The sequence below is a fragment of the Stylophora pistillata genome, chromosome 8 (assembly GCF_964205215.1).
Source record: "Stylophora pistillata chromosome 8, jaStyPist1.2, whole genome shotgun sequence".
NCBI lineage: Eukaryota > Metazoa > Cnidaria > Anthozoa > Scleractinia > Pocilloporidae > Stylophora > Stylophora pistillata.
In genome coordinates, this window is record NC_142526.1 from 22,180,427 (window position 1) to 22,195,142 (window position 14,716).

General features: G+C 38.5%; 1 protein-coding gene across 1 annotated transcript; it reads right to left on the reverse strand.

The window, feature by feature from the left end:
• Positions 1-3,468: 3,468 nt before the first annotated feature.
• LOC148725497 (ephrin type-B receptor 4a-like) lies at positions 3,469-14,307 on the reverse strand. Its single transcript, XM_088731575.1, has 6 exons — positions 14,047-14,307; positions 13,840-13,919; positions 7,065-7,716; positions 6,407-6,559; positions 5,685-6,086; positions 3,469-5,108 (listed from the first exon to the last, which is right to left on the reverse strand). The coding sequence occupies exons 1-6, from the start codon at positions 14,135-14,137 to the stop codon at positions 4,459-4,461; spliced, it is 2,028 nt and encodes a 675-aa protein (XP_088587701.1). The 5' UTR covers positions 14,138-14,307; the 3' UTR covers positions 3,469-4,458.
• Positions 14,308-14,716: the final 409 nt, after the last annotated feature.

Here is a 14,716-nt window from a genome sequence, read left to right on the forward strand (position 1 = left end):
ACTATTCAGGCGTACAGAGAGAACAATTGTTTGACGGTTTTGAGCATTAGTACATCAATTTCTAATAAAGATAACTCATTGGAAATGAACACGAAGTTCAGTGCTCTTAATCAGTGCTTCGACGTCCTTATTTCTAATTCTGAACTTGTGGTTATCGCGCCTGGAGTCAGTTTCGGTTCGTGTGCTTGACTCCGGATTGAGTGGTCACTGGTCCAGGTTCAAGCCCTGGCTGAGGACATTGTATTGTGTTCTTAGGCAAGACACTACTCTCACAGTGCCTCTCTTTACCAAGGTATTTGAATGGGTACTGGCAAATTTAATGCTGGGGGATAACCCAGCAAGAAACCAGCATTCCATCCAGGGGGGAGTAGAAATACTCCTTCGTGGAGTATTTGGCTCGTAAACAGAGTTTGCATATACATGTAGCAAGTTTTTTTTTCCACCTTTTGCTTTAATTAGTTAAATTGTAGTTCATCTCAAACTTTTTCAAGGGCTAGCATCAACCTCTCAAAGGCATAGAAGTCCTACAATCTGTGGCAAAATTGTTGAAACATTGATCTTTTCAACCCCTCTATTACTTCAAATTAATCTCTTTTTCCCTACTAAAGTTAACCTATTTGCTCCCTTACCCCCAAAAGCAATGAACACTGTATCATGATTCCGTAAACTTTTAGCCAACACTGAATGAGCTAGTGGAGGTCTGTTATTTAAGAGTGTGTTAGAAACAGTTGACTTTTTTTCTTCACTTAAATAGAACTCTTCAAACGTGTGTCGACTAATTTTTACACTGATGGTAGCTTCTTGGCGTAGCATGATTGCAGAATGATCTGACCAATCGTTTAATTTTCCACTGGGCAATTTAACAAGGTGAAAACAATAAACAGTAGGGAATTCAATAACTTTTGGGAAAATATGGGAAATATAAAAATTGATACGATGAATATATGAAGTTCATATATTTTGCTACGTATAAATAATGATGTTAGGGCTTAAAAGGTTAGTGAGTTTGAGGTCAGTGTAGATATTAGTGACCAACTCCATCAGCTGGTGAGTCATCCAGTCAGCAAATCAGTCTAATGGTTCCTTGATTGGTTTAAATCAGTCAACCAGTAATTTGAACAGTTCAAAAGTTGGTTGACTCATCTGTCAGTCAGTATCAGCCACTCAGTCAGATACATGTTTTTCAGTCAGTCACTCCATCCGTCCAAAGCTTAGTCATTCAGTTAAGCAGTCAGTCAGTAAGTCGTTTTTGCAGACTCCAGCCATTAGAGATGATTTAAAAGAGAAATTTATTCCTTGTTCACGTTCAAAGAGTAAATTAAACGCATGTGATTATGTAGAAGGTGATGATGAAAATGATGGTTTGACTAAAAGAAAAAATAGCATTTTATAAATTACAATGAAAACGAAAAAAGGACTAAGACTTACAGATATTTCCACTTATTGATTTAGAACAAGATCTTGCCGCAACAAAAGCCAGCACTGATATGTTCTACGTCGAAAGACTACAACTTAAAAGTGTAATCAAACGAGTCACATGAAGATTAAGGGTTATAATTTAAATCAAGAGTAACGCACTTATGTGAGAGGTCGCGCACGTTTGAATCGTACACTTTTATCTGATAGACATTCCGTTATTCAATCAGCGAGGTGATTGGTCAGTAAGTACATCAAATTGTCAGTTCTGCAATCAGTCAATCAGGTAGTCACTAAGTCAGTCAGTCAGTCATTAACTCATTCGTCCATTCATTTATTCAGACAGTCACTCACTCATTCATTCATTCATTCATATGGTCAGTCTGTCATATCAAAATTGTCAAAATTTATCTTTGTTTTTCAAAACTTTCTCATGCTGCCAGCGAAAAAGAAACATACCTCCTATATGTCACCTTCTGGGAAAGATAACTATACTTCTGCTGGTCAGTAGCTATCTAAATAGAAACTTGGCAGAAAGTTTTATATGTTTTACTAGGTTAGTGTATAGGATTACTCCTTTCTGGTTCAGAGAACTATTTCCTACAGATTTCCAATTTAAAATGCTTTGAAACAGAAAAAAAAAACATGGAGAACTGCTTCCAAAGCTTACATTTTGCTACAAATGCTTTTCCTTATACACAATATTCTGGTAAAGACAGTTATGCGCCTCTTCACTGTAATATTTGAGCCCAAAAGCATTTAGGACCTTAAATTCAAGAGAGTAAAAAGAGTAGCAGAAAATCCAGGCACGTGTTTATCATCAGGGTGATAATTATTTGAATTTCCGGCTACTACTAAAAACGGTCGAACAATATCAGAATATTCCAATAACCTTCATGCGGTTTTAGCAGTTCATTAATTCCTTACCTTTAGCAGTGGATCTGTAGTGGCCTCCAATAAAGAGAATTTCGGCCAATTACGTCAATTTTTCCATCCAGATACCACGAAATAAGGGCTACCATACAGAGAAAGGCTATTAAAGTTTAATTTTCTATTTTTTTTTTTCATGTTGTAATATCAAAGAGGGCAAAATGTTCATTTTGCCATTCTTTAAAATTTCACCTAATCTCGGCCCAAAATCGCTAACAAGAAATACTGTCAAATAGCTTTTGCCCTGCAAGGGTTTGGAGAAGATGAAGTTGGTTTAATAGGTTATAAACATAAGCATTGATCTGATTTGTAGAGAGAGCACCTTTAGGAAACCCGAAGAGGACTCTGCTCCGTGCTTAGTGATACACGAGGTCTCCAATCAGCTCCAAAGCGTTCTCACGGGTTTTGCTTCGAATGGGAAGAGGTTGTGTTCGATGCCTCTATATTGGTTTGATTTCTTTTTGTGTTGAACATTTCCACAATCCTGATTTCTTTACAGGGACGGAGAGCGTGCCATGGTCCCGACCTCTCTAACCAGAGGAATGCACGGCTATTTTTGGGGTTGAATTGTGCTGAAACACGATATGCACCTTTGTTCAACCCACAACAAATTCTGGAGCAAAAGTAAAGACGAACAACATTAATCATGTAAATCCCTTGTCCGATTTAAAATAAAGGTTCCATAAACTGTGAAATCAGTGAGTAAAACACACAAACAAACAAACAAACAAAAGGCAAAAAGAAAACCGAAACGAACACACTGAAAACAGAGGTACCTCAGTGCTTTTGAGATTTCACTGCAGAGCAGCGAAGTTCTATCACGTGCTATGACACGCGTTTTTTTTTTTTTTTTACCTCATCAGCCGAGTTATGCTTCTGGACAGAGTCTTTTGACGAAGGGAACGCAATTTATCACACAGTCTCTTATACGCTGTTATCCCATGGCCAGTTTCAAAAGAGTTTACACCCACTTAATTAGGGGATGGCACACAAGTGTACACCCCAAAAAAGTAATGAGACAATAATCAGAAGAAGACTGAACACTGCATGCAACAAAGAGCGAGCGATCTTAAGGTTTCTTGATTGTTGAGGAATGACAAAGGACTCATTTATAACAAACACTTCAAACAAAAGGAGATCCTTTTTTTTATTACTGCCACTAAAGGATTTCTGCTTGGAAAGAGATTTTACTTTTGGAATTATTCTCCTGAAATGATAACATGAAAACGCTCTAATTTTTGCGTTTGTGCAAGGAGGGTAATGGGCTCCTGTTTATGCTTGTTCAACAAGCCTTATTTACGACTGCAAAATATATGTTACAATTAATTTATCATTAATTTTGTAACTTCATTCGTGATGCAAACCTTTAATTTAAAAAGTATTGTTGGATCGAAAATGGGAGCAGCAGGGGACGTGAGGGACACCATACCGCTGTACCATCATATCGTGCTTAATTAATTCTCGTGTTGCACTTTACAAATTGCAATCGCAAGGAAAATATTTTAGCAGCTCAAACTATTCCTTAAAAACTTGCGTAAATACGCTTAGCCTTAGAAGGATTTCTTCACCCGCAAGTGTACAAATCCACTATCTCAAATCTTCTTATTTATTCTGAAGAAAACAATGACATGTACGGTATGCTTGTCGTACGTAAATGATGCTCTGAGTATTTCCACCAATGGATGCTGACCATTTTAAAATAAAACTTAACATCTTGTTCTTATCAGAGTATGTGTGTATAAGGCGCAAAATTTCAGTCTTCTAAAGTAGGTATGTGCTAGTTGTGCTGTCTCGCGAGCCTTCAATGCTAAAAGTATTACTCTTAGACTGGCACTGTCATTGCAATATTTGGCCGCAGTCAAAACGACTTCCTCGCATTTTTCGAACAATCTGCTTGATAGCGGGAGATCTGAATGGTGTTATCATAGAAGGCGTAGCCGATTACTTGGGCCGGAACCGGTTCTGTCAGCTTTCAGAGTTGATTGTTTTCATCATTCATTTACCAATTGAACAGTCCAGCCGAACAGTTCTGACAAATGGAAACCACCAGACTGAACTGTGTTGTTTGTAATTTGATTTGAATCAACTGATCAGCACAGCAGGATAGATGTCTCAGACATTAACCTGTACTTCTTCTGCTGGAAACCAGCTGTTTACGGACGTGCTCCGTTCTACTTCGATTTTAGCACGTTCAGAACCCTCTGGTGGCTTCCTTGGGCTGTTACTGGGATCCATTTGTAATGAGTCCCTCTTCTCTAAGCTTCCGTCATTAAGATCCATTTGTAATGAGTCCTTCTTCCTCGGGAGCAACATGGGCGTTATGGACCTTGGAGGCGTCCAGTCAATATGATGAAGAATCCTATTGTTTCGGAGGGACAGAATGGAGTGACTGCTACCTGCAGAATTCGGCCTCGACTCAGACTGGAAGTCTTTGATTTTGATAAGTGGAACTGTGAAATTACGACTACCTTTTTCCTTATCTGCAGGCTGTGGAGTTTCCGAGGCACTATCGTTCTCCGTGAGATCTGTTATGGTAACAGCCGATGGTATGTTTGATGATGGGGTTTCAACCCTTGAAAACTCAGTCAGCTGGGTTGAAGAACTCTGAACACTCTCCTTGTCGGAATGTCTCTTCCTGAACATTTTCACCAGGAAACAGAAAACTATGAGTGCTATAATGAAGCAGACGAGAAAGGTGACAGCCACAGAAACGACAATAGCGGTAGCTACTTGAGAGCCTGCTGTACCTAACACCGGAGGCACTGTTTGTGTAAAAGAAAACGAGCAAAAGCCGTCAGTTTACAACGACTGAAATCTTACAATTGCATATTATTTTCTATTAATCTGCCGGCACCAACTTCGATTAAGGGAGCCCGCATTTCGTTGAGGTCTCGTGCCAAACCATCGCATGGCAGTCTTTAGGCAGGCGCAGCCGATTTGCGTCTCTAGAAGCTAATTTGAGTGTTTTGATGGTTTATCTCTCAAGAGTGATGAGGACAGAATTTCTCCTCACAATATATCAATAAAATATCAAGCAGGTGAGTGATGAGAATAAAGAAAAACATCAACCAGGGATAATTAGTTGACCTGATCAAAAGTAAATCCTCCAAAGTAACATCATAAGAGTTGTGTAGCATACAGTTAGGAGAATTACTAATGAGATATTGGAGTAAAAAGGTTGAACCATCCTCGTGGGGATTTTAGAGACAGAGAATGGGTTATCTCGGTGTCAGGAATATGGCACTGCACTCTCTTAAAAAGGAAAAAACGGTTGCAGGAAGGCGGATGGGAAGTGCGTATACAGTAATTTGTATGCTAGAAAGTGTTACGTTTCTTACTTTCCGTCGTCGTAAGGTTTTCCGTCATGAGGGTGATTGCTCCGGGACTAATAGTTGTTCCTGCCGTCTTCCTTATAGAGAAAGTCTTGTGCAAACTCTGAAGAGATTGCAAACCTGCCTGACCACTAACACCATTCTTGGAAATAACAGTTATGTTGTAGATCGTATCTGAATTGAGACCAGTGATTGTCACTTGAAGTGAGGTGAGATCCACGGAAGCAGGCCAGAACTGCGCACCTTTGCAATATTTTGAGCATGAACCAGAGTTTGAGCAAGTACTGCATTGGACGTCGAATTTAACGTCAGCACGCCCTCCATTGTCTGCAGGCGGAGACCATGCGACCACCACAATGGTGTCTGTAAGTTCTTTGATGTTGATCTCTTTGGGCTCTGAAGGAGGGGCTGATAACATGAAAAAAGGGTTTTTAATCACCCAAAAAATAACAAGTGTCTCATGTAGATAGGATGATTTATGATAGTGTAATGGTGGGGGGACTCTTCTGTTTTTGTTGATTTACGTCTCTATTTATAATATTAAGTTTAAAAGCAGGGATGATTATTTAATTAGCTGGTCTTACACTTAGCTCGATCGTATTGTCAACAGATGATTATTTGTGGAATTTGTGGAAGAACTGGGATTGACGTTTCGAAAATTATTCCAAACGCTATTCCTCATCAGACTAAAGCAATAAAGAAATGGTCGACAGTTAGCACTTTCTTACCTGTGCAGCCATCAGTCACAGCGTCCTCAGGGGCCCTGTGAAATCCATTGTTGCAGATACAAGAACCATGATTAGGATCGGGTGTACTGTGAGCAGGACATGGAACACAAAAGGCATTACCAATGGACGGCTTATATCGGCCTGCCTGACATTCTGAAGAGAGTACATTAACAGAGAAAATTCAGATAAAGATAAATTGACAAGTTTTAAAGTCACTAGAACCAACTAGTCTTGAAAAGATTTGGATATATCAACAAAGTTGAAATGGTAAATTGGCCACCGTAATGATTAAAAAAGCCGCTGACGTTTCGAGTCGTTTGCCCTTCGTCATTCGCTCCGACGAAGGGCTAACGCTCGAAACGTCAGCTTTTGTAATCATTACGGTGGCCAATTTACCATTTCAACTTTGTTGATATATCCAAATTATTTCGTTACTCCCACCGACGCAGCCCCAAACAGTTTCTTTCGAAACTATCAGCCTTTAGTCTTGAAAAGAGCAGTATGCTATAATCATTTATGGCAATTTTTCCAGACTGAACAAAGCTACCCATTGGAACTTAAATAAGTATTTTTGACGTTTAGGAAAAGTCAGTCAATTTTTTTGAGGACAGTATGTATGTGTAAAGAAGGGGGCATTCTAACCTAGTGACTCTCTTACCGACGCACTTGTCTCCCACGAATTCAAATCCAGCTGAGCATTGACACGTGACCTTACTATCCTTCATCCATTGGCCAGAACTAAGACACATGAGAGAAAGTGTGCTGTTGCTAGGATACGGCGATGCCCTTTCGGAACAGTTGCCTCTGACAGTAGTGTTTTGCTTGCTTGACGAGGGTGCACCAATCTTTTGGAAAACAACTCCTTGATTGACAACAGTGGGACAGTATGCGTATGACAAAGTAACGGATGTGAGCGATAGGCAGGCGCCTGTGTCTCGAATTCCAAAGTAGATGCCGGAGCTATTGGCAGTTAAAGTCAAATTAACTTGATTGTTTTGGGGATTTTGTTTCGTCCAAAGATTTGTGGCATTGACGGTTTCAACAAATGTGAAATTACCGAACTCAATGTCCTGCTTCGATATGCCACCTGCCACAGGCCCTTCTGTTTGAAGCGCGTAAAGGCTAAACCTCTCCTTACAATGGTTAAATCCTGCACGACACTTTACAACCATGAATGTAAGCCCTAATTCAACTTCGTTTGCTCCTTGTAGGTCCACATACTCTGAGATCAGCCAGCTGTCTGTATGATTAGTACTCGTTTCTGAAAGATCACACACAGCGTAAGATCCACTGATTCCATCCTGTGACCACTGAAATCGAGTAAATAAAACATCAATATACTTTAAAATGATCTTGTTGGGAAGAAATAAAGCTTCAACGACACAGATGACTTGATAATTACTAAAAATGGCGACCTAGATTAAACGAATTGTCACAGAGTTAATTTCATTATCAGTTGCACAAATGTAGCTCGAATACATAAGATTGAAAATCTTGTCGCGATAGATTGTCAGACCACTAACAATTTGAGCCGCTTGCGTAGACGTCTTTGAGCCCGAATTCTGAAAGGACTCTGATTAGTCTCTTGGTTGAGATAAAGAGGAGAAAAGAGCAGGTTCAGTTAACTTGTTGTAGAAAACTGAACTTTGAAAAAATTTCCTTATAAAAGTTGCTGACTTATTAGCCTGCTGCAAGAGAATAAACAGTTTATATTCTCTTGCATGCTGCCATGAAATTCGTCTGTTATTTACTTTTTATTTCTCTTCTGTTCTATTTTAAGACACCATGTTAGAAATATGTAGATTGGTCTTTCTGCGAAAAAGTATTTTTTTTTTTGTTCTTGTTAACGCAGCATGTACTCATAAACTCAATGCCTTAGAGTCATCCGGCAAGCCAAATTAGTGCTCCAGGGTCCAGTTGTATAAAGAACGGATAACGTTATCTAACGGTTAAATCGTTATCCGACGGAAAAGTGATTGAAAGCCATTGCATAATTGATGAGGCTCGAAAAGAAGAGGTTAATTTTACTTCTCCGTGAGGAAATTACATGCACTGGTTTATTGTGTAAATACAGTTAGCCATCAGTGAGAAACACTTACAAGCTAGAATTCAGGTATCAAACAGATGATATAAAAAATGTTTTTGTTTTAAAAAGCCTTAAAAGATAGCGCCGTTTAATTTTTTCGTCTCAGTGGTATTGAGTTCCGATAAGCTAGTGCAACAACATATTTCACCGAAAAGATTATGAACGGGGTAAGATCGATTTGTTTGTTCCTAGCAGCCAAATAAGATGGTGAATTTGTTTTTAAAGAACAATGCTTTCTATCAGTGTTTTCTAATTCAAAAGTAATCTGAGGTAAGTGTGGTGATGACGTTACAGGGGCTCTGTCAGTGTATTCATCATGGTGTGATAAAGAAACCTGCAGAACATTCCGGAATTTTATAATATTATATTCTAGGACAAGATAAATTCAATTACGCACGTACGTTTGGGTGAGAGTGCAGGAAGTTGTAGCAAAGAAAGAATAAAAATCATGTCTAAATACAATGCTAGGACATCGATGGAATACAATGCTATTCAAAAATTTTGGTAAAAGAAAATCCACAAGCCTTCGCAAACTTATATCACAAGTGAACGAACACGCTCATTGACAAACGGAAAATAAATGTCTTGAAAGTGGGCCGGTAATGGTAAATTATAAGGATAAAGGGCGGATTAGCGCTGGATTTGAAAACTATTTCGCAGTCATTATCTGGCGCCAGATGGGTCTCGCAGAACACTAACCATCCCAACTTCGACCAGAACAATCAGAGTTTAGTCAGTAGTAGGTTCTCTCTAATCTTTCCGTCTATTAGTGATAATAACAATTAAATGATCCTTTATCAGGTTGGGATTACAGTTAGTGGCGATACCATTCATTGGAACAAGTACTTGTTTTTCACGGTGTAACGATTGAGGAAAATATTTGGACACGTAACCTTTTAGACTTGTTAAAATAAACCATTGTTTGAGAATAATTGATCTAAGAAAACAGCAATTCGAGTGAAGTTACCGGCGCCAGTTAATCAAATTAGTGTTTCTCAAATGCGTCATTTTAGTGAATTCAAAAGGTTCCGATCCCTTTCATTTCATTCCTCCAATAAGAAAGTCTCGTCAAGGAGATGAAGATTGAAACCATTGTTGCCTGATGGACTCAAGACTGATCATGTAGAACGTGAGGGTTTATCAATCCTCTCACGAAAACGTAAAAGAAAATTAGATTGATAGAAAGGAGTATTTTTTGTTTTAATGCTGTTTTACTGAAACCTTGAGACTAGAAATTTAAAAGCCTTGTGGCTTCCTAGGAAAGATCAAACGCAATGGAAAAAGACAACGATTATTACGCAATCTAACGGCGTGACCTGGCGCAACCTTGCTCTGGACATGCAATGAAACCATGCTGTTTCGTTGGATTTTACAGCAGGTTATAGACAAATACAGAAGTTATCGCTAGTTTATACAAAATGATCAAATCATTCAAACAGTAATGGTTCCTCTCTCACCAGTTATACAAAGAATAAGGTCATAGAGCATAGAACAATGAGCAATGCAATGCTTGAGTGCCACTCAGCCTAAATTACCACATATACTGACCCTCGTGTAGTTTAAAGCAGGGAAAACCGAAGTATAAGAATATTAACCGAAAAGTACATGACAATTGTCAACGCCTAATTTAGTATGTTCCTTGAAAGGTCTTACGTGGTCATAACCAGCGCTATATGATTACTAATTGACTGGTGTTATGTCCTTGAAAGCTCAATGGCTAAACGGATTTTTTCATTTTGCACTTTACTACTTGCAAAAACATGGAAATAAAGAATCATTGATAAAGAACGAAATAACTGGCCATTCATCTCTAAGTTCCATAAAGCAATCTTGTTATTTCCACGGCTCCTTTTGGCTTCGTCGCTAGGGTGGTATCGAAACGAACTCAGCTTTGCTATCCCTACGAAAGCTTGCTTCTTTTTTATCATTGCGAACTAACCAAAACTTACGCATTTTTTCATTATAGCTCAAATTGCAATCTGATGAGACTCAATTGCCGACCAGCGCCTCTTTTTCGCTGAAAAAAATCTCAAACACTTACAAAAAAATCAAAGGGGAGACTGCCACTCATCAAAAGTAAAGTCTTATTTATGGAAAAGAGATTTGAAAAAGGAGTCCCACTTCACACATTCGTATCTCCAGAAAGTAGTTCAAATTAAAAACTGGCGATAAATAATTGTAAAGATGTCAACATGCATGAAAGTTTTATCCAAATTCAATATTGTTTTTGGCCTACAGATGTTGGAAATGGCTTCAACAATAAAATAGCGTCATTGCATTAGAAAGATAAGTAATTCATATTTTCAATGCTTTATGGATTTGTGTGTTGACGACGAGGCGTTACCAGAATGGATATAAAAGGAGCGGCATAAAAGAGAGAGCTATTATGAAAATACCAATGCACGTAGCTGAGGGCTAAATTAATTTTGTGTCCTCACTAAGTAGGGGGTAAGATTCGGTCGTAAGACAAAAACCGTCGTAAGAAAGAATTTAACTCCAATAAAACTTTGGACTGATATGATTCAACTGCCCCATAGAGATATCACTTAGAACCGTTGTGACTTAAGGAAAGGGGTTGATTTTATTTCTTTGCAATTATTGCAACGTTAAGTACTGTTCATGGGTAGTTTGATGCTACTGATAACAAAACCCTTATCGGAAATGGCGTAGAGTTGGGTCGTAGCCTTAGAAACCGTTTGTAGATATGTAACCGGAATTCCGTGCGTTTTGGTATGGCTTAATGCTAAAGGTTGCGAAATCTACGGAAACGTGCTAACTTCTGAAAGCCAGTATCAGATGGTTTAATTTTCTCATCTATAAGACCGATTACAAAAAACGAGAAGATTAAAGGATTTACAATCTCTGGCGTTTAGAGCGGATTGAGTTCCTGTTTGGAAGGCACAAAATGTTGTATAAATTGTCCCTTGGGCTCAATATATTTGGCTAATTAAATTTAAGTGAATTCACTTGGTATGAAAAGAGTCAACCAGCTCGATTAATCGAAAGGTTCCCAACGCGATTAGAATCATTAGCTTCTCAGATTCGATTAAACGTAACCTTACCATTAAGATTATAATGACTTCGTGACTGCGATCTAACATGATCCGATGACAATGAAAGCAGCCTTTTTGTGGGCAGAACTTGCCTCCTAAAAAGTGTAGAGCAACTGGCTCCGACATAAGACTTAGTTATCATATCCTGAGAGCGGAGCCAAGCTAATCAAAATCTTGCAAACGAGTCGGCTTTATTGATTAGCGTATCCGTAGTAGGTCTGATTATTTATAATTTAACCGTTGTTAAACAAAACCGCGTCCGAAATAGTCCTAAATTTAGCTGAACCTTTTATCTGAAGTTCTTGTGAAGAGTGTCAAGAGGGCCGAAAGCTAATAGCAGAATGAAATTTATTTTATTACATGAACCTTCTCATAGAGAAGCCCTGAGGTCGACCAGTTGCGTAAAACCGTGTTTGGGTTAGAACTCGTATAAACAAGCGGCCCTTAGACTTTTGACAGTAGTAATCAATTTAGCCTACGCATAAACTAGATTTCAAGAGCAAGCGCTTCAAATATTGCGTTCTGCTTCACTCGGAATTGTGTATGGAGTAATCACGATCCAACTTGAATTTTACCCTTGCATTCCTGGGTAAAAATAAACTGAAAATGAAAAGGAGCGTAGCATGTCTTCCTCCCCTTTTTGTGATGAGGTTATTACCTATTAGCACTTTAGTTAGTAAGACGGAATGTCTTTTTGCGTCATTGTACAACAATGGAAGAAAGAAGTAGCGAATTTCAATATTGGTGGCTCCGTTACGAAATGCTTTCGATTGTGTTTCGCAAACAAATTCAAAGTTGTCGTGGAAAGGAAAAGTACAAGGGTAGAACTTCTTAATTGATCTTCTTAAGAGTTCCTGTTTGAACTCGACAGAATGCGTCAAAATGCCGCTTTCAAGTTATAGATATTAAATTATACGGATTTGGACTGAGCACTTTGTGATCGTTACAAAGAAGTTTTATTACGACCCCAGTGAACATTCTGTGTTTATCACAATACAATAGCTCTACCCAACACTAGGTGTGGAGAACAATTGTATATCACTATAAAAACTCCGAGGAGGTCTTCTTGAATGGCCCAAAGGCTCGTCTCTCAGGCCTGGCCAGTTTAGGGAGATCTTTACAGTAAAGATAAAGGTTCTGCGACTTTTCGAAACTGATTATAGATTTAGAAGAAACGTGTTCGAAAAGTCTGTTTAAGTTCCGTAGCTTGCTAATAAACAATGCCCGTCAAAGGATAAATGCAAACGAATGAGCTAATCTGTCATGTTTTTTATCCGTGACAAGTCAAAAACCTCTTCAAATGCTAGTGTCACGGTTAGGGAAAGTTAATGAACAACCTTTTTGATGAGAATTTCTATCGCGATTAACAAAATTGTTTCGGGTAGAGGACACTGAACGGATTTCGTTCAGGGATTTAACTGTACCAGCTCCCCTATTTAAACAAGACAGATTTCTCGTATGTGATTTAGTACACGCACGGCAAACAATTTAAGTGAGTTATCATTTTCTGATAAAAATTCCAACATGGACAATGAATCAGCAAAATTGACAGAATTACATGGTTTTCGCTGATGTTGAGTAGTCCTAAACGATGCAGCTGGTATTTGTACTACCAAAGACCAAAATGGCAATGATTATTATTACGTGCTGGTCATCTCGTAACATTTATTGGCTAAAATGCATTGGAATATTGAACCCACATGTCAAATTGGGTTTCTTGGCTATCGCATGGAAAAAAATTGTTACGAATCAATATTGACCTGCGACCTGCGTATATTAGATTTATTAACTTTTGTATCTATCGGGACAAATGGCAGCTGTACTGGTTGCTACGCTAAGCGAATCAGTTTCCCAAGAAACAATATGTTTGAGATTTTTTTTTTTCAATAGCTAGACGCACTGAGCAATATTTTAAGGCCATTGGTTTTCAGCTCTCACACTTAAACATGCTTTCTTGTAGTTCAAATTAAAAAAATATTGACCTTCCATACCGAACCTTTAGTTACATGGTGCGCTATCTTAAACTTTGCCCCTGAGCTATTCCTTATGAAACATAGCTGCCAAGTATCAACTTTCTTGCATTGCTATCAGTTTTTCGTTTTTTATGTACCAAAAACAAAAAAAGACATTTTATTCCGGTATAATACGGAAGAACAAGAGTTAATCGGAAAAATTCTCAACTAGGGACTGGCCTTCCCTGGCGACGAGTGTAACAAACCTGTGTGAATTTTACTGAAGAGAATAAAATGAAACATCTCGTAGAACATATTAATTCGCTTGTGGCTTATACTCACCCCACTCCATTTACCGAACTCAAAACGGGTTAACCATTGCCAGGAAGAGGGTACATTTTTGTCCTTATGTAAGAGAACAGCTGAAATTGCGATTAAAAAATAAACCAATTAGAACAAAATACCTTCTTTTGTTTAACTTTACACTAATCAGAACTAGAGAAAAGGAATAGTTACGTTGAAGCAAAGATGAATATTTCTCGCACATACCTCTCTCTGCCGCGGTGGCCTGAAAATGTGCCGAGCAGACGGAAACAAGAAACACCACTTTCAAAAGTTGTTTCGACTCCTTTGATTTCATATCGGCGATTTCAGCACCTCACAGCTAACACTTTTCGCGACTTACATTCACGAACGATCGTGACCAAAATTTCCTTAGTTACTGTTATTTGTAGAATATAACCAATTTTATGCAGCTCGAGTATGCGATCTCTCAATACGTAAAGAGAAGAGGAACACTAACAATCCCGTCTGCAGCAGAGGTAGTCACTATTAGACATAAAGATCTTGTGCTTAACTCCGTACTTTTGTGTGTGCGGATTATGCAAATTAAAAAACCAATACGGAGTGTAATAGAAAACGTCAAATGGTGAATTGTTTGGAATGATCGATGACGCTAACGTGTAAGTGAGATGTGGACAAGGTATCAAAGCAACGATGGATTGAAATAAACCCTGAAATGATTCTTTTATTATTTTACGTTCAGAACACTCTCTTAAAATCAAGACTGACCAGAACCAAAGCAATCGGTAAGTTTTCGGACATGTTTGCGCTTAAACGGATTAACCTAAAGGTAATCATTACACCATTATGGTACAAATTTCCCAAGAGGTTTAACCGCACTGAACTGGCCGAGCGCTAAAATAGTAGAGTCTGTGCA

What these genes read in the sequence shown, in the direction of transcription:
- LOC148725497 (XM_088731575.1), bottom strand. Translation starts at nt 14,137, where the DNA reads ATGAAATCAAAGGAGTCGAAACAACTTTTGAAAGTGGTGTTTCTTGTT. An exon ending in AGTTCGGTAAATGGAGTGGG is followed by an intron (nt 7,717 to 13,839) that starts GTGAGTATAAGC and finishes ACTCGATTTCAG; the next exon opens with TGGTCACAGGATGGAATCAG. An exon ending in AAACCTTACGACGACGGAAA is followed by an intron (nt 5,109 to 5,684) that starts GTAAGAAACGTA and finishes TTACACAAACAG; the next exon opens with TGCCTCCGGTGTTAGGTACA.